Below are 25,146 nucleotides of genomic sequence, written 5' to 3'. Positions count from 1 at the left end.
ACCAGAATATAGATTTCCAGAACTGTAAGTATTTTCAGAATCTTTTTTGGTGGTGTCATTAACTTTCAAACTTAACGAAGTCCAAACGTGCAGCTCAGCTTCTTCCTACCATTCCATGTTCTCAATATCCCGTTTTTTCCCTCTTTTAACAAGTAAAGGAAATGTTGTACCCTTAGAGAACAGTCCATAAAGAAACAAAATACTTTCCCTCAAGGGAACAATAAAGGCCCCCAAACTATATTTTCAGGTGTTTTAAATACTCTGTGACAATAAAGCTGCAGTTTAGATTATGTACCACTGACAAACAAAATGGTTAGAAAGAAAATAGCTACTGAAATCACTGAGGCATAAGGATAATATAAAGAACATCAGTCCCATTCATTCAGATAGGACTTAGGTGTCCATTTCTTTTCTTTTTTTTACTGAACCCACTGTCCATACAATGCAGCTGCAGGGCAGGCTTCTTCCCCAACCTGGTTTCCTCCAGATGTCATTGGACTCTAAGTCCCATCATCCCTGACCACTGTCCATGCTACCTGGGATGATGGGAACTGGGAGGGAGTCCAACAACATCTGGAGGACACCGGGTTAAGAAGGCTGCTGCTGAGGTTTCTAGAAAGTGCTCCCCTCTCTTTCTCTCCCCTACCCCACATTACATGCAGCAGTGCTTACCTATTGTTCCTGTAGATCTAGTATTTTGAACTGGTAATAATATCTGAAAAAGAAATCAATTTGCATTGGGAATAAACTTCAATTTCACTTTTTGAAGAAAACATATCACTTTAATTGACTTACAGAGCTATCCAATCTCCCTGATTCTGCCACCCAGGAGACCCACCATCATATCTACAACCTGGCCTGGAGGTGCCAGACAGAACCTGGGATCTTCTTTCTGCATGAAAGCATCTAATCTACACTGGCAGTGGTTCTCTAGAGTTTCAGACTAGAGACATTTCCAGCTCTACCTGGGCAAGCCAGGGGTTGAACCCTGGAACCTTTTGCATACAAAGCAGATGCTCTTACCATTCAGCTACATCTCTCACAATGTTTGAGAAATCATGATTTGCCCAGTGACCTGGCAGGTTCTGGCCTGAGCTGGGCTTTGAACCCAAGTCCGAGCCCAATGTCCTTCATATCCCCAGCAATTTGTTTTGTAGATTCAAACAGAAGGGAAGTTTTGTGGCACAACCTATACTTAGGTTGTAAGGATTCCTTCAGTCAAAATCAGGAGCTTCAACAGTTTACAACAACAAACAACAACCACCCCAAATCTCTTCCTTGTGTAAGGGGTTCTCACAATAAATGCATATTCTGTATCCCCTGTCCTGCTTTACCTTCAGTTGCTCCTGGTGGGGAAAACACTCTTTTTCCTATCAGTGGGCATTGGAGAACTTTCAGTGGTCTAGATCCTGGTGAAGCTTTAATGATACAGCAGATTTCTGGAGGGTTACATAGACACTGAAAGAAATGGAACAAAACTTAGGCCGTCCTACGAGGCATAGACTGGGCTTTGATGCAGCACTGAATTATGAACCAATAGCTTTGGGCTCCCATGCTCCCTCTCCCCTTTTCTCCTCCAGAGGGGCCACGAGGAAGAACCTGGAAGCATTTGCTTCCACTTAAGCAAAGCAGAGTTCCTTTGTTTGCATCTTAACTCAGGAAACTCAAGAGTTCAAAAACAGACAGAAAGTCAGGATTGTAAATCATATTTGATCCTGACAAAGCATCATTTCTCTCGAACATACTCTCGAGTTTGAACATAATGAGGAATTATGGTTGGTTTAAAAGCAAAAGCTTCCAGTCCCATTTAAAGGTAAAGGTAAAGGACCCCTGACAGTTAAGTCCAGTTGCAGACGAATCTGGGGTTGCGGCGCTCATCTCACTTTACTGGCCAAGGGAGCTGATGTTTGTCCGCAGACAGTTTTTCTGGGTCATGTGGCCAGCATGACTAAGCCACTTCTGGCAAATCCAGAGCAGCACACGGAAATGCTGTTTACCTTCCCACCAGAGCGGAACCTATTTATCTACTTGCACTTTGACGTGCTTTCAAACTGCTAGGTTGGCAGGAGCAGGGACCGAACAACGGGAGCTCAGCTCACCCTGTCGCAGGGATTCAAACCGCCAACCTTCTGATCGGCAAGCCTTAGGCTCAGTGGTTCAGACCACAGTGCCACCCACATCCCCGCATCCAGTCCCCTTTAGGCTGTACCAAAGGAAAAGGAGAAGGGAGTTCACAAGCTCAAGGCTTGGTGCTGCTCATTAACGATAACACTAAACTATGGTTGTAATGTTAATATTTGGAAAAATCCATGTTATGTAGGACATTCCGCCAACAGGAAGGTGCCCTAAATGTGTTCACTACAAACATACTCTTTTCACCCCCTACAGGCTCTGGGTGGGAAAAAACCCTGGTTCTGCTATTTTTTCAGCAAAAGTGCATTGTCTTAAAGTTTAAAATAATTAAGATGTGGCCAAGTACTGCGTATTCTTGCTTGTTCCTTTTTTTTTTTTTTAATGCAGCTCCACATTGGACTTTATTTGTGGCAGCTGCTTGTATAATCAAACAGGTTTGGGACAGGCCTCACAACATGACTTCTATTTAAATATCCCGTCCTCACTTACCATAGATAGGCAATTTTGAGTTTTGGAATCATTTGACATGTTCTCCTGCCCTGTCTATTTAAAAGTATGTACACACACTCTCTCCTAAGTATGTTTGGTTAGCACTGCCGCAAAGGGAAAAATATAATAGAGATATAACCTGATGAATAACACTTTCTGGAGACAGGGGAGCAGGAATGACTTCTTTTGAATTTACATTTGAACGACTTGTGCTTGGCAAGGAAGCTTCACCGAGTGAGACTTTATGCACTGATGAAGAGTCCAACTATATCAAAACAAAACAAAAATGTACAGCACTCTCATTAATACGGAACTAAGATCCTTCAAATAAAAGGTGAAGCAAGCTTTCAAATGAGCCCCCTCCTGGCATCCTATACTTTGCATATACAGCCTGTCTGAGTCATGAGGAAGAATGACAATTAGCCTTCTCTTTTTCAGTACGTAACTGTCAGACTGTCACAGGTCACTCAGCTTCTTTCTCCCAGCACACTACTATAGGGGTAACTGCAGTTGTTTGTCAGAAGGAAGACAAAAGGACACATGCATACTGCTTTTCTGAATTGAGCGGAACATTTAGTGTAATACTTGAGAATCTCTGAATATATACTTACCTGTCTTCAGGATGACCTAAACTACTGATAAGGCAAATGAAGGCAATCTTACAGTTTGTTTGTGCTTCTTTTCTTTCCTTTTAAAAAAAGCTAGTGTGGCACATTGAACAGAGTAGACCGAGAGTGAAATCTACACACTAACACGAAGCCAATCCCTATCTCTTTTAAGCCTTTTGTGTATCTTAAGAGATGCATGTTTAATAATTAATAATAATAATAATAACAATAATAATGAAATAGTAAAAAGAAAGAAAAGAAATTAGTTTGTGATTTGAACAACAGGTAAGTGGAGATGTACAGCTTTTTCCCTTCCCTCTGGCCACCAGTACCGACATCTATTTTGCCACATATTTGGAAGCCGCAACGGTTATATATGTGCAATTTTTATATGAATGCAAGTACCGTATTTTTCGCACCATAGGACGCACCGGACAATAGGACGCACCTTGTTTTAGAGGGGGAAGAACAAGGGAAAAAAATTCTTCTGCTCTCTGCCCAGCGCCCCTTCAGCGAAGCGGCAGGAGGCTCTGCGCAGAGAGTGGGAGAATTTTCCCCCTTTTGTTTTCCCGTTCTAAAACAAGGTGCCGTTTAAGGTGCGTTCAGGCGGCTACCTTGGAAGCCTGGAGAGCGAGAGGGGTCGGTGCGCACCGACCCCTCTCGCTCTCCAGGCTTCAGGTTCCTTTCGACCTGCTCTTTGGGGCTGGCGGGGGAAGCCCACCACCAGCCCCAAAGAGCAGGTCAGGGAGCAGCGGCCATAGGCGCGCGTCACCTCTCCAGCCAGGAGAGGGTCGCGGGGGGCTGCTTTAGCCCCGTGCGTGCTCTCCCGGCTGGAGAAGTGATGCGCGCCTATGGCAGGAGCCTCCATAGCCGAGCGTCACCTCTCCAGCCGGGAGAGCACGCGCGGGGCTAAAGCAGCCCCCCGCAACCGTCTCCCGGCTGGAGACGCGGGGCTGGGGCGGGGGAAGCCCGAGCTTCCCCCTCCCCCAGAACGGGACCCAGAGCCATGCCGAAGCTGCGCGCAGCTTTGGCATCGCTCTGGGAGCTTTCGGGGCTGGGGGAGGAGGAAGCCCTCCGCCAGCCTCCAAACCAGGTCGGGAGACAGCGGGAGGGCGCGCTGCGCCTCTTCCGCTGTCCCCCGAGTTTGCGGGGCTGGCGACGGGGAGAGGCGCTCTTCTCCCCGCAGCCCGCCTGCAGATCAGGTCCGGGGACAGAGGGAGGACGCGCTGCGCCTCCCAGCTGTCCCCGGAGCTTGCGGGGCAGGCAGCGGGGAGAAGCGCTCTTCTCCCCGCGGCCCGCCTGCAGATCAGGTCCGGGGACAGAGGGAGGACGCGCTGCGCCTCCCAGCTGTCCCCGGAGCTTGCGGGGCAGGCAGCGGGGAGAAGCGCTCTTCTCCCCGCGGCCCGCCTGCAGATCAGGTCCGGGGACAGAGGGAGGACGCGCTGCGCCTCCCAGCTGTCCCCGGAGCTTGCGGGGCAGGCAGCGGGGAGAAGCGCTCTTCTCCCCGCGGCCCGCCTGCAGATCAGGTCCGGGGACAGAGGGAGGACGCGCTGCGCCTCCCAGCTGTCCCCGGAGCTTGCGGGGCAGGCAGCGGGGAGAAGCGCTCTTCTCCCCGCGGCCCGCCTGCAGATCAGGTCCGGGGACAGAGGGAGGACGCGCTGCGCCTCCCAGCTGTCCCCGGAGCTTGCGGGGCAGGCAGCGGGGAGAAGCGCTCTTCTCCCCGTCGCCCGCCTGCAGATCAGGTCCGGGGACAGAGGGAGGACGCGCTGCGCCTCCCAGCTGTCCCCGGAGCTTGCGGGGCAGGCAGCGGGGAGAAGCGCTCTTCTCCCCGTCGCCCGCCTGCAGATCAGGTCCGGGGACAGAGGGAGGACGCGCTGCGCCTCCCAGCTGTCCCCGGAGCTTGCGGGGCAGGCAGCGGGGAGAAGCGCTCTTCTCCCCGTCGCCCGCCTGCAGATCAGGTCCGGGGACTGAGGGAGGACGCGCGGCGCCTCCCAGCTGTCCCCGGAGCTTGCGGGGCTGGCGGCCGGGAGAAGCACGCGTCTCCCCGCCGTCAGCCTCCAAACCACATCGGAAGACAGCGGGATGGTGGTGTTCCGCCTCCCCGCTGTCCCCCGACCTTGTGGGACTGGCGCTGCGGCTCTCCTGAAGCCTGGAGAGTGAGAGTGGTCCGTGCGCACCGACCCCTCTCGCTCTCCAGCTTCAGCGAAAGCCTGTATTCGCACCATAGGACGCACACACATTTCCCCTTCATTTTTGGAGGGGAAAAAGTGCGTCCTATGGTGCGAAAAATACGGTACTTTTCTTCCTGCATGATGATTATTTTCTACACAGGAAAGGTATTGCCTAAAGTGGCCCCCAGATTTCAAAACAGCTACTAGCACATACAGTACTGACAAACATTTCAAAAGCCAGGAAATTTTGCAGATAAATGAGATATAGCTTTTGGCCCACAAAACTGGTTTGAAAATGGCCATCTGAAACTGATACAAACAACAACACCAAGACCCTGATGTTTTAAATATAAACACATTTCATTGCATTGTATCATTCACATGGAAATAAATGCAAATGGTTACATTTGTTTTGAGCTTTTTTTTGCTAAACTCTAAATCTTCTGTCTGTAGAAGTGCTGCACTTGTTAACAGCGCTTTATTGTTTTTTATGTTCACTACTCTGGAACTGCTCTCCGATACAGACATAAAAGTTTATCAGAAGCAAATAGCAAGAGCAATCTGTTCTGCTGTTAATTTTAAAATATTTAATTTCCTTCATATAAAACATCTACCTGCAGCCCATCCAGTTTCCAAATTGAATTCCTTTATAAGAGAGAAATCCATTTTAAACAGATAACCAGATTTTCCTGTAAACAGAATGCTTTGGTTGTATCGCAGGATACTCTGAATTCATTCTGAAAGCAAATGTCAAGTGAACATGTCTGAGAAGACTCTGGGCTCATCCAGACTTCCTTTTGTACTGTGTTTCTACACATAGGTCTGTGCTTTAATGCTCCCCATCCAAGCACTTTTATTTTTGCGCCAGCTCTTTTCCTGCAAAGCCCTACTCTTTTTCACTGAATCAGAGCGAATGGCAATTTGCCCCAAACCCAAATTGCTATTTGTTTTGATTCTGCATTAAAGAGAGAGTTTTCCTGGGGAAAGCGTGGGCGGGTGTGTGTGTGTGGGGGGGGGAAGTGCTCAGACACTGAGCTTTAAAGCCCAGACCTGCACCTAGAAAGCAGGGGGCAAAAGATAAGTATGGAAAAGCCAACTGAAGCACTACTTCCTGTTTCCAGAACACTAAGTACACCTATCAGTGGAACCATGCCAAAGGGAAGAGAGACTCCCAATTTTGAAGAGGGTTTATGGGTCCAATTCAGCCCATAGACCACAAAAGGCTCATCCATATTATTTAGCAGGACCCAACCTCCCATCAGCCCTAGCCAGTGTGTCCAATAGTTAGAGACGATGGGAGCTAGGGTCTAACAACATCTCAAAGACCCCAGGTCTCCAGACACCTAGTTTAACTAGTGCCACTTTTGTCTTTTGCCAGCTTTTGTGTTGTAATTTCCCACAGCACCATTCAGTATAGCACCATTCTGCATCTTCTTAGCCTTACAGCAGCTCTCTAACCCCCAAGTGCAGCACTCCCCATTCCCTTAAAGCTTAGCAGTTGAAAACAACTTACCATGCCAGTACCTGGCTGTGCAGAGCCTAAGGTTTCAGCTGCGATTCCGCAAAATTTGGCTGGACCCAATACATAAGGAGAGGATGAGGATGAGGATGAAGAAAACAGTACTCTTTTTGTGCACTTCATTTTCCTGGGTTGCTGATCTTTAGTCTACAGAAACATGAAGAATTGTATAGTAGTATCATCAGCACTTGTAAGGGACGTACTTAAAAGTGTTTTAGACAGCACTTTGAGCAATTGAAGTGCTTTGTATACATCTCAGTAATTCTTATGAACAATAGCATGATGAAAATCTCACTTATTATCCTCATGTTGCAGGGGAGGGAGAAAGAGATAGCAGCTTGCTGAAGGCCAACTAGTAATCTCATGGCAGAGGAGAGATGAGATTTAAATCAAGGTTTTAGTTGCTGCACTATACTTCATTAGGACTAGGGTCACATGACAGTCCCTGGAAGACGGCCAGCCAATAGAGTGCTTGACCCATTTTATGTTCACTAAAAACATGACATTTGTTCCAAATGATCTCAGCACAGAACGCTAACAATTCCCAATTCCAAAATCTCAGTGTGAGGCCAAAAGGGCAATGTGAGGAGCAATCTAGATATCTGCTATGAAGCTTGTCTTTGCACAGTTTTTTCTTTTAACAAATAGCTTTCTTTTCATCATGAACAGAAGCCACCCTTTATTTTGATCAAGACCACACACACAAACATACTTGTAAAAGGAAAATTCTGCAAGGGAGTGGTTTCCCCTCTACTTTGGCCTTTTCACTGAACTCACACTGTCAACTATTTAAGGAGTTACACAGAAGAAAAGATAGCCACGCCCACTTAGAAGAACAAGTAATAGCCATTGACTAGTGATTCTAGATGGGAAGTGGTTTCATATTATGTAAAAAGCTTAGTTGAAAGATAAGCCGGGAGCACCTTTCTATAATATATGAAAAAACTGTATTTGTACCACTAGGGCCCAGTGAGTTTCTTTTGCAGATGCCTCAGGTATAGCAGCTTCCTTCTCCAAAGGTTTACCAAATTTAGAGCCTAAGTTACCAGAACATTTTTATTTGGGTGGCTATTTAAGACAGGTTGAAGGGACAACCTTAATTCTGCTGTTTTATAATTGGATGTTCCAATGATTTCCACGAGATCAACTTGAAATCCAACTTCAAAAGAAAGAAAACAAATCCATATCAACGAAAAGAAAAGAACTCACACTGAAACTCACCTACAGGTGGTACCTAACACTAAGGAAACTAGCGCTAATACACCCAGGAACCTCACCAAAATGCTGGAGAGGGTGCACCTCCACAGGCACATACCTCCACATGTGGTGGGAGTGTCCCAAAATTCAACTATTCTGGACAACAGCCATACAAGAAATATGTAAAATAACTAAGCAAGTAATAGACATCACCCCAGAATTGGCCCTACTAAACATCTTCCAAGACAACAATGCCCATTTACACCACAAAGAACTCATAACCCACCTGCTCTCAGCAGCCAGAAACATCATAACCAGACACTGGAGAGACCTGTCAGAAGTAAGCATGGACCAATGGTTCCAAATAGTATGGGAAACAGCCCTACTAGAAAAATTAACTAATAAACTGAAACTGACACGGGGACAAACAGAAGAAGACGCCTTCACCCCGGTATGGCTCCCCTTTATCATATACACAGCCCAACAGGACAATGACAATAATCCACCAACAGCATACAAATCAATATGGCTAACCTGATCCAAAACACCCACCCACCTCACTCACACACGAAAACAAAGATCACCACAGCCAATCACAAGCAAACAATCACACCCTAGGCCAACCCCAACCTCTCTCACCACCAAAGGAACACAAGTGAACAACACAGGCAACGCTGACACCAAACTCTACATACATTAAACATAATAGAAACACCGCCACCCGACCCCACCCCCATCCATCTTCCCTCTCTCCACCCCCTTTCTTTTTTCTTTCTTTTTTCTTCTCCCCCTAATGCCTCAACAAATGAAACAGATTTGTAAAAACGCTACGTGGAAGAAGAAGAAAAAAAAATACGAGGCACTACACTTCTGTAAAACAAGAAAATCCTTAATAAAAAAAAAATATTACTAAAAAAAAGAAAAAAAGAAAGAAAACAAGAGGTGCTTAATCATTACCCACCCAAATAATTCAATTTACAATGGAACACAGAAAGCTGCCCCATCAAGTGCATGGGGAGGACCAGGGAAGAATTGTGAGAGCAGAGTCAGCAAGCAGAGTCAGCAATCCCACTGCGCCACCATAGCATGACCTATTCTGAAGTTGTAACATCAAGTGTAGCCCCCTTCGCTCATCACTGGCACTAAGGTGCCGCCATGTGATTACTGCTTGAGCTCTTGCCCCTTGGTCAGGGTGACTGATCCAGGGTAACAGAATGCTCATCTAAAGATGGAGCCAGGCAGTGTGCCAGGACTACAGCCCCATCCCCAGTAAACCCATGATGACCCCTTACTGGATTTTTAAAAAAATGAATGAAAGGACTACAGTCAACTGGAGATTATTATCACAATTCTGTCCAGATTCATCTATAGGTAGGATGGATACAATTATAGAATTGTAGAGTTGGAAGGGACCATGTGGGTCATGTAGTCCAACCCCCTACAATGCAGGCATCTTCTCCCCAACATGGCCTACGGCTCTGAGATTAAGTCTCTCATACTCTACCGAGCTATCTTTCCATGGTTGTGTCACTACAGTTAGTTGTCCACCACACCACTATCCCAATTCACACATTAAACTCGTCACCTTTTTTGTTTGTTTTTGAGGCAATAAGGAGGCTTCAAAAGATTGCAATTCAGGTGTCTTTTCCTTTGCAGGCAAAATTTTGCACACTTGTTTCCCTGAGAAAACAGGAAGAAAAATAATTCTTCAATTTGACTGTGCAAATTGGCCCAGCTACTTCTCTGTCTCAATTCTGTGCTGCAGTTTGGGGGTCATGGGCTGATCTGCAGTCATTTACTGGCTGATCTGCAGAGCCATTCATTCGGCCTCAATTTCTGAGCTTTTAACCACCCCTTAACACTATGTGGCTTGTTATTTTCACTCAATTTTCTCTTTTTTCCCCCTTTTTTTTTAGTGGAATGAGATTATTAAATGGTATGTGTGTCTGCAAGTATGAAAATGGGGTGGGGGTGAGCTACTCTGAATGAATCACTTTTCAAGAGTCCACAAACACAGTTGCCATGGTAACCAGGAAGGACTGGGGTGCAGTCTGCAGCCAGGAGGAGCCACTGTATTTTGCAGTTTTGTTTTCAAAAACCGCCAGCATTTTCCCTGTTTGCAGTCAGTGTTCCTGCCATGCCTTGCAGCGTTCTAATTGCCTGACTGAGGAGGAAGAGGCAATGGCATGTTTACTTCCCTCATTCTGCTTTAGTGCTGGCTTCCATGTTCACTTCTTCTTTGGCTCTGCAGCTGTTTGAGTTAAAGGAATTTCAATGCCAGGAGGACCACCAAGCCAGGCAAAGAGGGGCAACCTTTTAGGGTCATCGTTATACACAGGCCCTGTGGCCTGAACTTGTTATTTTAAAAGCACACAGCAAAAACAAATCTGCTAGTCGCGTCACATAACTTGCAACTTGTTTGTTTTAAACAATATTATTTACCTGCAACTACAGCTGAAACATCTGTCAATTCAGAACGTGATTTCTGCTTTGATAGCCTGCCACAGTAAAAAAAAAAAAGGCGAAAGTAAGAAAGTAGTTATATGCTTAGCTGCTCACAAAATTTCCATTAAGATCCAAGTGATTTCTTTCCTAACTGGCTAATATCACTTCAAATCTAGTGAAAATACACTGGCTAATGAGTCAACAGACCAATTAATATCTTCAATTCTGCCATAATGGGATGCTCCACCAATGTGTTCTCTTTGAGAGAGGGGATTTCCCTGGCTACAGCTGTTGCTTCTTAATGGCCATGGCGATGGCAGTGCTTTATGTAGCTGCCACAATCAGAGTCATTACTCCAAGCAGTTGCATATATACTGTCTCTAAAAAAGAGCAGTCACAAAAAAATATTGTTATGCGTTTGTGGGGTGCCTGAATTCCCTTTCTAATTCCTGGACCCTGCTTATAATTCCTGGGTGTCAGATACTCGACCCCCTCTCTCAACTCATAATTGGCTAGAAAGACAAAAGCCTCTGAAGTAGAGTTTTAGAACTGGAAGGAGAGCAGTTGTTTTTAGGATTGCAGTTGGGGATGACGTCACTTGGAGAAAAAATAGTTGTTGGCTGTGTCAGCAAGCCCGAGAAAAAAGTGGCAGTCTGTTAAACATAGCAAGCTGACCAGAGGGTGATGGCTGATTTCTGCAGGCATCCAAGACTATGGCCATGGGAAGGGCAAGAACCTTTTGGAGTGTTAATGCTTTGAACCCCTCCATCGTAGACTCAGGTTGTATATACAGTATGTGTAAATAAACCGTATACCCTAAAGACATCACAGTCTCCGCTGTGGCTCATTTCTTTAGGAACACAATCCCTGGGCAAGCACCTGGAACCCCTGGAATCTCACACCGCTCGGAGACATATAACAATATTTTGCTTAGGTATTACCTTGTAATGCTCTGGTCTTTTTTCCCTAAAGTGGTTTCTGTAAGAGATCAAATGTGAAGAGTGTGATCAAGGTAAGCTAGAGCAATACAGCACAACTTAGGGCTCCTCCACACCTCTGCTTGCCCCATGCCCAGAAAGCACAGGTCTGAGCTTTTCTGCTTGTCCTGTGCTTTCAAGGCATGGGTCCAAGAGGATTTTCGCTTGCCCCTTGCTTTCCCCGGGAAAATCAGCTGTTTAGCCCTGAACTGGAACAAATGTCAATTCACAGAAAAACGAATTGACATTTGTTCCGAGTGCTTCTTCCCCAAGAAAAATAGGTGCTGGAGCTAACCATGAAGTTGTTATAGTAAGTCGCTGGGCAGCTGGGGCAGCCCTGAATAGATGCTGGTTTGACACAGGAGACGGACTGAAGAAAAGGATATATGAATTTGCCCCACCCTGTAGCTTGACCAATTGTGTCTAGGATGCTTAATCTTTCCTCTTCAAACCATTTTAGTCTTCCCATGGTCTCACCACCAAGCTGCTTTATTTCCAGACATCCAACTCTGCCACTTGGAGTGTGGAAGCACCAACTCAAGTTCCCGACACCCACATTTGCTGCCCTCTGCATCAAAGAAAGGTTTAAACTCAAGCTGGCAACCAAACACTTATGTAACATGTTCAAGGTTACCCAATATCTGTGAAAGATTTGGCACATGTGGCATCTTGTCTATGTTGATGGCTTTGCTGGTATCCAAGAGGGTTGAATTCCTGTGCCCAAGGCATTCTTCTGGACCAGTGCTTTTTTCTAAAACACATAACACAATCTGGTTGCTACTGTCTTTCTGAAATGCTTGAAGTTCTACAATGCTAAGTTTGCTAACATTGCATTTGTAAGCTGATCACTCTTGAAGAACCTCCACAGATTTCAGTTGGCTTATTATGGCATAAAATGTAAAGACTTTAGATCCCCTCCCTACAAACAATAATTGAGAATGTAATTTGAAGCACTTGTTCAGCAATCGATGCATGGTTGATTGCCCAGTGCTGGGGTTAGGCCAATCAAAAAAATGCAGTATAGGTCAAGAATTGCCAAGGACACTCTGAACTCTAGCCTTGGATTAAATGGTCATTCTCTGACCAAATTAAGAGGCATTTGGCAACAATCAATTAGCAAAGCTTTCCCCACTTGACTATGTGATGGGCTTGATTAAGCAAATAAAAATGCAATGTAGTCAGGCCTTACAGCAGGGATGTGGAGTCAACTGCTCTCCAAAAGTTTTTCCTCTCTGGGACAGCTGAGTCAGTAGACCATGAGTCTACTAGACCCTGATCTCAGGGTCATGGGTTTGAGCCCCATGTTGGGCAAAATATTCCTGCATTACAGGGGGCTGAACTAGATGACCCTCGTGATCCCTTCAAACTCTACAAATTCTAAGATACTATGATCCCTGACTATTGGCCATGCTTGCTGCGGCTGAAAAGAAAGCAACATCTGGAGGGCCACAGGTTCCCAATTTCTGCCATACATTTGCAACTAAAAATATAGATGAGAGCACACATGCTTTTCTCAAACGGTCACTCCCACATGTAGAGCATAAGCATGCATACCTAATGTGTTTTCATCTCTGAATATCTCAGGTGATGAATAAGTACTTGCTCCATCACTAGATTCTGTATTAGAGCACAGAGAAGACTCTTCATCCAAACACTGCAGCAGAAAATGTGAAACACCTGTGGGTAAAGTCATTCCTGGAAATAAAGGGAAAATGAGATCAGGACACAGCTCAGTCTTAAAGTGCTCATTCAGGTACCCTGATATGCTGGGCACCTATAAATGCATACAAATGTTAAGATCTGGGTTTCAGTTTGAAATAAAAAGACTGTATGTTGCAATAGGTTATACAATATAGTCCTGTGAACAGAAGGCAGGCCACATGAGAGAAGGATGGAGAACAGCAACAGTAATAGGTTCAATTGGATTAGTTTTCATTTATTATTATATTACATGTCCTAAATTTCCTCCAAGGAGCTCCAGGTGACATACATCCACATGGTTCTTTCCATCCCTCTTTTACCCTCACAATAACCCTGTGAGGGAGGTTTGATTGAAAGATGGCAACTGGGCCAAAGTAACCCAGTGAGTTTCATGGCTGAAAGCGCATTTGAACCATAGTCTCCTAGTCCAATACTCAAACCTCTGCACTTGTTTCAGTATACATGCAATGTTTTCAGCTTCCATCATAAGCAGTAATATATTTATTCTATATAAAAGAAATACTGTAGGTATCCTGGAAATGATAAACAGCACCACTTCTATGTAGTGCCATGGTTTAAAATGGTTAATTAAACTGAACAGAACAGGTTTATAATATAATAAGAATATTGAGGATTTCAACAAAGTAACTGGCGATCCCTTTTCTTCATCAGATGGGCAGCGGACCAAATGACCCAAAGTGCACAATATGATTAGGGTGGAAATAAGACTAGGACTTAGGTGACATCAGCCATTGTGAGCAGTCAATTAAAAGGATTGTTGATGGGAATGAATATTAAGTTATTATCCACATATTTGGGCTATACAGATCCGCAAGGCATTAAAAGTTATATCCTGGTCTACAGACTGGTGCTCAAAATCTACTTGAATTTTTAGAAGTCTGTTATAATTAGTGATGTGAAGGCCTGGAATTCCCCCCCCCCCCAAGAAAAAATAGTGGGGGGAAGAGAACCTTTCCTCCAATTTTTCGGAAATAGGAAAAAACTGGAAAAACGTTTTTCTGTGTTTTTTTTAAAGGTCTGCAAATCTCTAGTTATAATACATAACCAAGTACATGACCTAAAACCAATGCTGCTAGCACCAACTTGAAGCCCAAGCATTCAGCAAAGCTATCTAGAACACCCACTGGTATTTCTAGATCAGAGGTGAAGAACCTGTGGCCCTCCAGAGGTTGCTGAACTACAACTTCCAGCAGTCCAAGTGCTCAGGGATTATGGGAGTTGTAATTCAGCAACATCTGAAGGGCCAAAGGTTATTCACTCCTGTTCACCCAATAATTCATTTTCCCCCTGCCCTTCTTCTTCTTATGTAGAAGGCTGAACAAGAAACACTAGTGATATGTATTGCTCCTGAGGAAAGCTTCAGCACTGGCCACAGAGTTGGGTTGGGGGAATTAAAATTGGGTTGGGGGAACTAAAATATTAACATGAAGACTAGTCACATTAGGGAACTTGGAATAATATTTAGAAGAATACAGTTCCTGATCCAGTATGCTTAAGCATACTCACCTGATGTAGTTTCACTATATCTCGCACTCTCTTTACTTGCAGAGCTTAAATGCAAAGAATCCTAAGAACAACAGTGAAAGATGGAGATGACAAGGTATGACGTAGATAAAACTGTGATTTCCCTTATGACCATACAAAATTCATGAAAATAATTTATCAGAAAGAAACAGTTCTGCACAGTTTTGTCATTAACAAAATATTCCTTAACATTGATCAGAGCAACTCTTGGATTTGAAATGTATTATCAATGGCCACATGGAAGCAATTTTAAATTATGTAAATTGTTCATCTGCAGAAGGTCATCAAGCAGAATGGGAGAATTTCTCATTCACCACAAAGCCCCAGAATTTCTTCCAAGCACAGTCTCTGTTAAGATCAGAGGTTCTGTGTGGAGACTAACATGACAGAGAGAATAATTTAAAGCTGAACCCATATGGTGGTTATTTCCTGGGCACTGAACCTCTATAGTGGTATTGTCAACTTGTATAAATTTCATTGTGATTGATGCACATTTCCAGCCACTATCCAAGTCAATGTGAATAGAGCATAGCCATGAACTTACCTGGACAATATTCATAGGTCTTTATGACAATTCATCTGTTCCACACCAACCACTTGAAACAGTATGACTTCTAATATTCCTCCACACTAAAATTCTCCCAGCAATCAGAGAGGCTGGTACACTAATTATGCTGGTGATTACTGCAAACCCTGATATTTCCACGTACCTCAGAGAGATGGATTTGCCCCCACTTTAAAGTCAGAACCACAGAATACATACAGAAACAACCTGGTGCTTTCCATATATTTTGAATTATAACTCCCATCATCCCTGACCACTTACCATGCTGCCTAGGAGCTAGCATGGCTTAATTGTGATTTTGGCTTAGTGTGATGTACAAACCAGCTCCATGACACACCACTGGCTGCATACAAAATACTGTATATGTATTTTGATTGGCTGGACTCTGAAGGTGCAGCAGTCTTTCGTTTTTACCCTACCAGTAGTACATAGATTTGTTGGGATTTAAGAGGTTTAACAATTAAATACATACCTTTAATACAGCAGTGCCCATTTTATTGATACTTTTATTCACCTCCATGCTTCTGTTTTCATTTTCATTTAATTCAGTGCTATGGGGGGGGGATACAGCACAAATATGGGTCTGTATTTTTCATAGGCAATTTCAAACCAACTCTGATATCTGGAATTTCTGAGAAGAATGATTTCTTTTAATTTGAACTTAAACCAACACATTGAGAACAGAAATTGGCATTATTATTGCTCTGGGGATGTTGCTCAAAACAAGGCAAGTCCTTCCTGTCCTGGCCATAACGCCTATAAATACAATTAAAGCTGAATTGCATCATCATATTGACAGTTTCTAGACTGGTGGTGTGGAACTTGGTGCTTTCCAGAAGTTGTTGGACTCCAAGCAATCAGCATAGCCAATTGTCAGAGTTGATGGGATTTGTAGTCCAACAACATCTATGGGGCCTCAAGTGCTCAAGACCTTCCCCCAGATCCAATAATAGAATAACTGGAATCTATACCTTTGTTCCACTGAAAGACAGTCCATCTGGGTCACCCCAGAGGCTTCTTGAATTTTGGGCAATGCTTTTTTAAAGGCATTTCCAATTTGTCCTACAGGGAGAAAAAAGCGAATGTTTAGCCAAACACAGGATTATGATCCAACAGAACAAATATTGTATAAACTGTATAAATTGATATTAACCTAAAGTCCTACATTTACCCAAAGTGTTTGCTCTGTTGTAAAGAGAGAGTAAGAATCATCTCTTTGTGTTAAGACGTCACAGTTGTTTGGCATTCACCCAACTTGTATACAGGTGCTGAGTGAAGGGCTTCAATGTAATTATTTCTGGTGCCCCGAGTATGTGCAAAATTCAAACCGAGATATGCACATTCCTCCATGATTGTTTGAGATTATTTATATTGAACAGGGAATGTACACAGTTTCTTCTTCATGGATTATGTGCACATTTTCTTTGAGTGTATATTAGCCACTCAACTTACATTTCCATAGATGCATACACACACACTTACACACACAAGGGGTTCTGCCCCTGCTCACCAACCCCCTGGGCTAACTCCCCATTCTTTAAACTTCACCCATAAACCCCATAGTCCGTCCCCGACCTCCATGCTGCCCACCTGACATCATAGTGACACCAGGCAATGTTTCCCTTTGAAGCCCTGATTGTTGGGACTTCAAGTGACCCATGGGGCTTTCAAACCTCGGGGGCAAGGGTTGAAGGATATGGTGTGTTGGATGCAAGCTCCCATCTACCCATCAGATTACCAAACATGGCTGAAGAGAGGTTTAATGAAGAGGGCCTTCAAAGTGCAACTTGCTAAACTGCTTGGTGAAACACCCTTCCCTGCTGCAATTGCATTTAATGGAGGGCAGCAAACACTTCACCCAGCAGATTGCTAAACACTGGGTGAATGGCCTACTTACCCTTCTGTTAAACCTCACTGCGAGATCATTTATTGGAATGCTCCATTAAACAGTTTGCCTAGGCTGGCCTGCCATTCCTCACTCTGCAATTGGTGCGGCTGCCTAGGAATGTATGGGAATATATGCAGGACTAGTTCATATGTCACAGTAACTGAATGGTTTGTTCTTGGTTGCAGCTCATGGTAAACAAGGAAAGAGCTTAACCATGAACCTAGGTTTGTACAACAAGCTAAGCCAACCCAAACTCATCACAGTACAGGAGTAAAATGACTTGGGGGAAGTAAAGCAGCTGGGAGATCCTCTTCAGGAGTCTGCACAGCCCTGATACACCATAGTTTGGCATGCAAACAAAGCAAAGACATGTGCACATACAGTTGGGTGCATTAAAAAGCATGTTAACCCACCCTGAACAGATTCTCTTCAAGGTCAGTAGATTACTCCACATTTGTTTCGTTTGTGTATCGGCTACGGACAACACAACTCTAGCAAGTCAACAAAGAATGAGCAAAAGAAAACCTCAGAGTTGCACTATAATGGAATTTCTGCTCTCAAAAGGAAGGTCCTAGTACAACTGTGAAATCAAGACACATGTTAAGCTCTCAATCTCCAGAGATTTGCAAGAACAACTCCTTTGCACCTTTTAATTTTCATCAGGTTTTGCTATCAGTTTCTTTAAAAAAGAAATTAAGGCAAATCTTGATGCTCCCAAGACTTAGTACAATATCAGAAGGCAAAAAGCTCCCCCTACTGACAGTCCAATTTAATGCACTTGGTAAACCAAGCCTATCTGGATCAAAGGCTTTTGCTGCACAGTTTTAAGAGCTGTTTAGGTAGAATCAGTGCTTTTTTTCTTTAAAAAAAAGTTTAGGGGTGCTCTCATTTTCCTACTCATATTGAAATACTGCCCCTCAATGAGGCTAAACCTAGATTCACAAAATGTTTAGGGGTATGCGTCCCCCTGCGTCCCCCAAGAAAAAAGCACTGGGTAGAATAATCATCAACAGGTTACATTTCCACCTATTCTTCACACAGGTAAATACTCCATATGGTAAGACTGCAGCCATACTTGGTCTTTATCCTCCTCCCCCTAACAAGGATCTTTTTGTCATGTGACTGAGGGCTATGTCACAATGAAGCAACACTTTACTTCAAAAATATTTGAGAATAATCTGCAAATCCCCCTGGGAACAACAGGATTTAAGCAGAGGTGGATTTAGGGCAGCATGACTGGTTCTACCGCAATAGGGGGAACCACAACTATGATGTACTGAATTGAGCCAAACAGGTGGTGAGAGGAAGGGGGGTGCTGAATTTTGGCTGCCCACAAGGCGACACTGAAATCTGAAAGACCAAAGTCCACCACTGACTTAAGTGTGCATAACTATATTCAGATTTACCACCTGCTCTTTGCATTTCAAGAGGGGCAAATTATTTTGGCGACAGATGAGAACAGGTGTTGTTGTCAGTGGCACCCACACACAATTTATAAAAATGGCTGTTTCTAACCATTGCAGGTGTGGGGGAAATAACTGTGAACACCATCAAAAATTTCCAAAATAGGAGACTTGGATGAACCACCACTCTTGAATGGCAACATCAGTGTTCTGTTTGCATAAAGTCCGTATGTACGGTATGTATTTAGAAAGTGGCCTGAGAGGGTGGGGATTCAACAGCTTGGAAAAACACCAGGTGATAGGAGTGTTGCTTTCAAAAACAGTGAGAACCTTGGAAAAAGCAAAACAGCAACTGGCTCAAGACCCAATCTTATGCCTGTTTACCGAGAAGTAAGTTTCACTAGGTTCAATGGTGCTTGCATCCTAAGACAGGATTCCACTGTGAGGTGGCTCAAAGGGTAGGATTCATCCTTGTGTGCCCTGGGGACAGTTGATTTGTATTTGCAGCTGGTGATTTTTAGCTGGGATGGTAAAGACTGACATCAGGACCGAGTTCACTGTTGACATTCAGTGTTGCAGAAGGAGCACATACTGGAGTAATGAGCTCAGTGTTGTCAGGGTCTGAGCAACTGTGACAAAAACTATGAATACAAACCAAACTGAGGAAAGCAATAAGCCCCATCTCTGTGTCCCATGTAATGCATTTAGCAGGCCAAGCAGCTTTCTACAATACTCATCAAGACATAGCAGGTGAGATAAGCCCCCAACACATTCACAAACACCTCACCCTCTTCCCCACTACCAATTTCACCAATAAAGTGTTTCCATTAAGAGTGACTACATTAAGAGTACATAAAGTGACTACATTAAGAGTACATTCTACACATTTTTAGACAGTACACAGTAGAGTAGTTAGGGCCTTTGTGCCACTACGCAAAGACACAACAAATATTGTAATTAATCCAGACAAACAGGAATGTGATGGGGAAGGACAAGGTAGTTGCATGAATGATTACTTCTGACATGAGGTTCCTGCCGAGGTCCAGAAAGCAGATCTAGGCGCAGCCGACTCCCTTTGGCTTTAGTATTCCTTTCACCTACAGCAGCAGATGCTGCCGCAGCTGGGATAGGAGATGCACAATGGACATTCTGTTGAGCCCGCCTCTTCCGGGAATAGGAACGCAATTTCACCCAGTCCATCCTCTTTATTTGCTTTTCCTCACAGCAATGCTGCCTACAAAGCGGTAAGAGGCAATACTAAGAAAAGAGATTCTGACAAGTAAAATATAATCCAAGCATAGATGCCAGGAAAAACCAAAACCATGACATTTAGGGAAGGGAAGAGTCTTATTGGTGGATTGCTGGCTTTCTTGAAACTTCTTTAAGCTCTTGTGGTTTACTCCCTGAAGGATTAAACAAATCCATATTTACCCCCATATTATCCTATATTAACTCACTGTATAAAGGGGCTGTCAGCCCCACAGAACAGAAATGTTTTCACTGGAGCGCAGTGTGCCAGAGAGTATGTTCAATTCTAAACCCAAATATCCCCCCACCAAATTAAACACACACACACACTTCAAAAAACAAACATTGGCTAGAATATAATTTCAAGCGCCAAACACCCTACACTCAAATTACTATATAAACCTTTGGCAGTTTTCTCTCCCATGAATCCACAAAGAATCCTGGGAGCTGTAGATTAGTAAACAAGACTGAGTTATTGGTTAAAGATCCCAAGCATTTCCATCCCTCAAACTATCGTTTGACTATTAAGCTGGTTTAAATCTAGTTATGATAGGATTTTGTTGCTGAATGTTACCACCTCCTACTCACCACACTTATACCCTTTCTGCAACACATACCTAAAAATCACTGTCAACTGTTGCTACTGTTCCCTGCCCACTCTGTGAATTATAACTTTTTGAAGGTGCTGACTATTTTCTGTCAGGCAAGCAGCCCTGCTTCCCTCACAGAACTACACTTCCCAAGGTTCCTCAGGCTGCAAGCTACCTCCAAACCCACTTTTTGTTTCAGCGTGGATATGCCTTTAACTGTGACTGCCTGCAGTGCTATGGGCAAAAGATCATGCAACCAAGCGAAAAGAAAATGAAACGTTTGGATTAAATAATACAAATACTGCCTGAGCAACTGAGAGGAGGCAGCTGTCTCGCCTCAGGGTATTCCCCTTCCCCTACTGAGAACTGCCTCAGGTTTCAAATTCAGCCCCATTCTGAGAGAACACAAATGGCAGCAAAGAGCCAGGAGGTCCTGAGGCTTCTGGCGTGGCAGAAATAAAGGAGTCAAACCAAAACGCAGGTCACAGGACCTGATCCATACCTGCACCAGTGTTGATAAATAGTTTAAGTCTGGGGTCCCCTGCAGGCCTCGAGCCCCTTCTATTTTTACCTGTAGGAGGCATAAGTCAGCTTTCAACCGTTCGGCCATTTTCCTTTCTTCTTCCCAGAATACCTCTAGGATTATTCCCAAATTTATTAGGAAAGGAAGAGGGTGGGGCAGGTGGAGGCCACGAGTTAGCTTTGCCTCCCAGCTAAACCGTCTTAAATTTGGGAGGGATAAGAGAAAAACACTAATACTATTTTTTAGAAGGAGAGAACTGTCACTAGTAAAAAAGAAAACTGTCACTGCATGGTAAGGTTGTGTGTGCTTTCCTTTATGTTTTAGATTATTGGACAGGCATTGTGCTTGGCCTACTGTGTGTGGTTTGATGTGTATGGTTTTGTCTGAGTGTGTTTTGCTTGTTTTGGGGAAAGGGGGTGCTGTTTGCCTAGTAGTAGTTTCTTCACAAGGGCATTTGTTGGGACCAAGAAATAATTAGTCCCATGCAAATAAAAGAACCAGGAAGAGTCAGAGTCCTTGGAGGTTGCCCATGGCAACATACATGCCCATCCCAGCAAATATCAAATACCGTATTTACTCAAATCTAATGCTCACCTTTTTTGGCTAAATTACGCTGCGAAAATTAAAGTTAGATTTGATGGCACCTTTACATTTGCCAGCAAATACTTTTTTTGGTTTCAAGGGTCTGAAAATTAAGGTGCACATTAGATTTGATGGCGCATTAGAATCGAGTAAATATGGTATTGCACTGGCAAAAGAACCTCAGACTGGCAGCGGTACATCCCCAATATCAAGCTATTCTGCGCAGAAATTCTCATATGATTAAGGGAGTAATATAATAGCACAGTCTTGATTAGTAGTGCTGACCAATTTGGAACAACATGGGCAAACCTTTACTGTACTTTTTATTGTGGTTTTGCTAACAGATTAATCATTAGTTGTAATGAGTTTATTAATAGAGGCATAGTGTTTTTGCGTACATACAGTCTATCAAATGCTATGTGAATAGGTGTTGATGAAAGCGGTATGTTTGCTATTTGCAAACACCAAACTGGCATGAAATACTAAGCTGAGTTTGAGGGGAAAACCTAAAGAATAATTAAAATGTGAAATGTGAATTGTATGTTGAATTAAGCTGGAGACATGGGGGTGTACGTGTGTGTGTGTGAGTGCGTGCACACACACACACACACACACACACACACACATATGTATATGCACAGCCATGTTGTTGTTCAGTAGGTGGCACTGTGAACTGGTGTTGACAATAATTCCTCTATGTGTTTCAAATTTGGTAATCCTGATGAGGAAATGACATCTTTCCAGTATTCAAGCTAGTGACTCTAAATATACTAGGGCTGGCATACAATTGTTCTTTACTGAATTCCTTCAGGGGAAGATGCTGTAGCTAAATAGATGGAGAATTTATGGTGCATACAGAAGGTCACAGACTCCATCCTTAGCCACTTCAGGTGGGGCTTAGAAAGACTCTTATCTGAAACCATGGAGACCCACTGCCAGTTATAGACAATTCTCAGCTAAACAGACCAATGGTATTATTAGATGTACGGTATTTCCTTGTCTCTGTGATTATGAGTCATGAGGTCCCAAGCTCTTGGAATGGTACTACTTCAGAATCCATGTGAGCTATTGCATGTTGGAATTCTCCCCCATCTCCTGCCCCCCTCAAAGGTTCTTGTGCAAATCAGGGCATCCCACAGACAGATGTTGTTGTTTGTTGTTACAGAGGAAGTGTTCAAACATTCAATAAATTCAATTAATTTAATTTAATTAATTTAATTCAATTCGCTACCCGTTTTCTAAGATGGGGAAGCCCTAGAAGAGCAGTGCAATGTGAGAGTTCCAAACTTAACTCTCAGTTTACGGAACAGGATCCACCAGCATAAAGCACACCTAATAAAATTGAATTATATATAGCGGTGATAGATTTTGCGTGAATTTTCCTCTCAGTCCTTGAGTGCCCCCACACCTGTTTGAGCATCTGTTTCTCTTGCTCTGCTAAAGTTACAGCATACGAGGCTGTTTTGACTTTGAACAACTGAAAATTGTGAGCCTCTTGTCCATTTGTGTTAAACCATGAGGGGGGAAATATATAAAAAGGGGATCAGTTGAAGACTACATTAATACACAGAGTGGGAAAATAAGCTGAATAATTCTATTGACTTTATTCTTTTAAACACATTGTCTGAAAAAATACTATACATTCCCATCCATTCATGTTAAACAAGCTCATACATTTTCTTCTGTTGTTACTGCCAGTTTCATAACGAGAATAAACTCAAGCGATTGCAGACAGGTTCCTCTTTATCTGCAAAGACATTGAAGTCAGAAAGCATAGATTTCTGAAATGGACCTCAGAATGCAGTGTTTCTTTGGTTGTTAAAAAAAAGAAAAGAAAACAAGCATAATATAGTATAGGTATAGGCACTCATTTCTGAATGACTAGTTACTGACCACACAGACAAAATACTAGAATAAAACAATTTTTGTATAAAATATTTTATTTGTCAGTCAAGAGGAATATTAACAAATTTGAGAAACCTGACAGTCTTTCAGTTCTTTACAAAACAAAAATCCCACATTTGCTTCTTTGTATTTTAAGTATACATGCGGATATACCAAAACTAGGGAGGATAGAATATTTAATTACAATTGTTCTTAAACAAATAAGTCCTTGCATTTTAATCTCTTCATTTTTCTTTAGTTGAAAATAGAATAAGCAGTATATTTAGGGGAAATGGCTGTTTGACTTGCAATGTTTTACTCTTATTTGAATGCAGGCATGTTGTTCTATTGCGGTATGATAGATAGGGTAAGGTTTTTATAGAAGTGCTGTTGTCTCACAGAAAAATCCTAATTGGGAACAATTGTGGCTGGTGTTTGTTGGGGTCTTTTTTGTTTCTTTGTTTTCTTCCCTGATCATGAACTGCTTTTGCTGCAAGTCCTTTAGTGTGACCAAATGTGAAAGAGTGCTGAGCTCCTGCACATTTTAACACAGGGATGGGGAAAAATGTAGGCCCTCCATAGCTTGTTGGTCTCCCAACTCCCATAAGACCCAACAAGCGCAACCAATGGTCAGGGATGGCATAAGGTAACATCTGGACAGCTACCGATTCCCCATGGCTGCTGGGATTTACATTTTTGGCAGATGCAACTCATCATGCAGCATCAAGGAAAGCTGCACTTGCTTAAATTACTGTCTTTCTCTCTTTTTTTTTCAAAAGTGCTAAAGTTACAAGAATTTTGTTATCCCTTACAACTGGACACCCTGAAAACAGACTATTTATTGCTTAACTTCATCATCTATCAGGTTCACAGTCTTAACTGTGCAATCCTATGCAATACTTCCAGGTAAGTGCACAGGTAATGCTAATTGACCTCCCCCTGCCCCTACTTTTTAAGAAGCCCAAAACCTACTTGTAAGCAAATCCCATTGAAATAAATATGTACATCTTACTACAGAGGTCCAGATTGGCTTTTTGCAAGTTATTGAAGCTGTTGGCCTTAAAACACATACACGCGCTCACACACACAAAGCAGAAGAATTGCAGACTTGAGTTCAGGTACTTAGTCTTGACTTTCCTAGTGACTGCTGATGCCTAAACATGCAGCCACCTTTTGCTTACAGAGACTGCCATCTTAGTGAATTTGCATTTAGTACAGCGCTTTCTGGCTAATTTAGTGTTATTGCATAAGGGATCAACCTTCAGTGATTATCTGCTTCCCCCACACCAGGATAACTTTTGGAACTTAAGATAGGATTTTGGCAGGAGCTATTGGTCTACTTAGTTTCACTACTTGCAATAATTTTGTACTCTCTCTCTGTACTCTCTGGTACAGAGTACCATCACCTCTTTTTTGGTTGTCCATGGCAGCCATTTTGTGCTGCCACCCACAGCACTTTTTATCAATGTAAGTATCAGAACTTCTTTTTTTTAAAAATAAAAAAAACATTGACTACTTCTGCAGAACTTAGGGATGCTGCTATAAATAGGAAAGCAGAATGAATATGCTCAGCGCCCCACTTGGCAATGCTCCCTCTCCATTTCAGGTCATCAAGCTATCAATACTAGTACTTTGGTGGTATGGAGGTGGTGGTTCTCATTAACCTGCAGTGATAATA

At 43.3% G+C, this 25,146-nt stretch overlaps 1 protein-coding gene across 3 annotated transcripts in view; it reads right to left on the bottom strand.

Moving 5' to 3' along the window:
- Positions 1–671: 671 nt before the first annotated feature.
- The window catches only part of MEIKIN (meiotic kinetochore factor), a 123,242-nt gene continuing 98,767 nt past the window's right edge, over positions 672–25,146 (bottom strand). Inside the window, exons 1-14 of one of the 3 annotated variants that reach the window (XM_081894023.1) lie at positions 20,667–21,227; positions 19,658–19,875; positions 16,322–16,412; positions 15,823–15,901; positions 14,768–14,828; positions 13,094–13,234; positions 12,174–12,290; positions 11,504–11,540; positions 10,560–10,615; positions 9,703–9,797; positions 6,915–7,067; positions 2,762–2,887; positions 1,335–1,458; positions 673–715 (exon numbers count right to left, since the gene is read on the bottom strand). In XM_081894023.1, the coding sequence (XP_081750149.1) occupies positions 690–715; positions 1,335–1,458; positions 2,762–2,887; positions 6,915–7,067; positions 9,703–9,797; positions 10,560–10,615; positions 11,504–11,540; positions 12,174–12,290; positions 13,094–13,234; positions 14,768–14,828; positions 15,823–15,901; positions 16,322–16,412; positions 19,658–19,841 (1,290 nt within the window). In that variant the 5' untranslated portion in view covers positions 19,842–19,875; positions 20,667–21,227 and the 3' untranslated portion in view covers positions 673–689. Of the gene's footprint in view, positions 716–1,334; positions 1,459–2,761; positions 2,888–6,914; positions 7,068–9,702; positions 9,798–10,559; positions 10,616–11,503; positions 11,541–12,173; positions 12,291–13,093; positions 13,235–14,767; positions 14,829–15,822; positions 15,902–16,321; positions 16,413–19,657; positions 19,876–20,506; positions 20,645–20,666; positions 21,228–25,146 lie in introns of those variants that run through there. The other 2 variants (XM_081894024.1, XM_081894022.1) reach the window with 2 other exon arrangements.

Source organism: Podarcis melisellensis (genome assembly GCF_964234715.1).
Source record: "Podarcis melisellensis genome assembly, chromosome: 2".
Taxonomy (NCBI): domain Eukaryota; kingdom Metazoa; phylum Chordata; class Lepidosauria; order Squamata; family Lacertidae; genus Podarcis; species Podarcis melisellensis.
The sequence above is the reverse complement of the archived record's forward strand: the minus strand, read 5'-3'. Positions and strand labels throughout refer to the sequence as shown.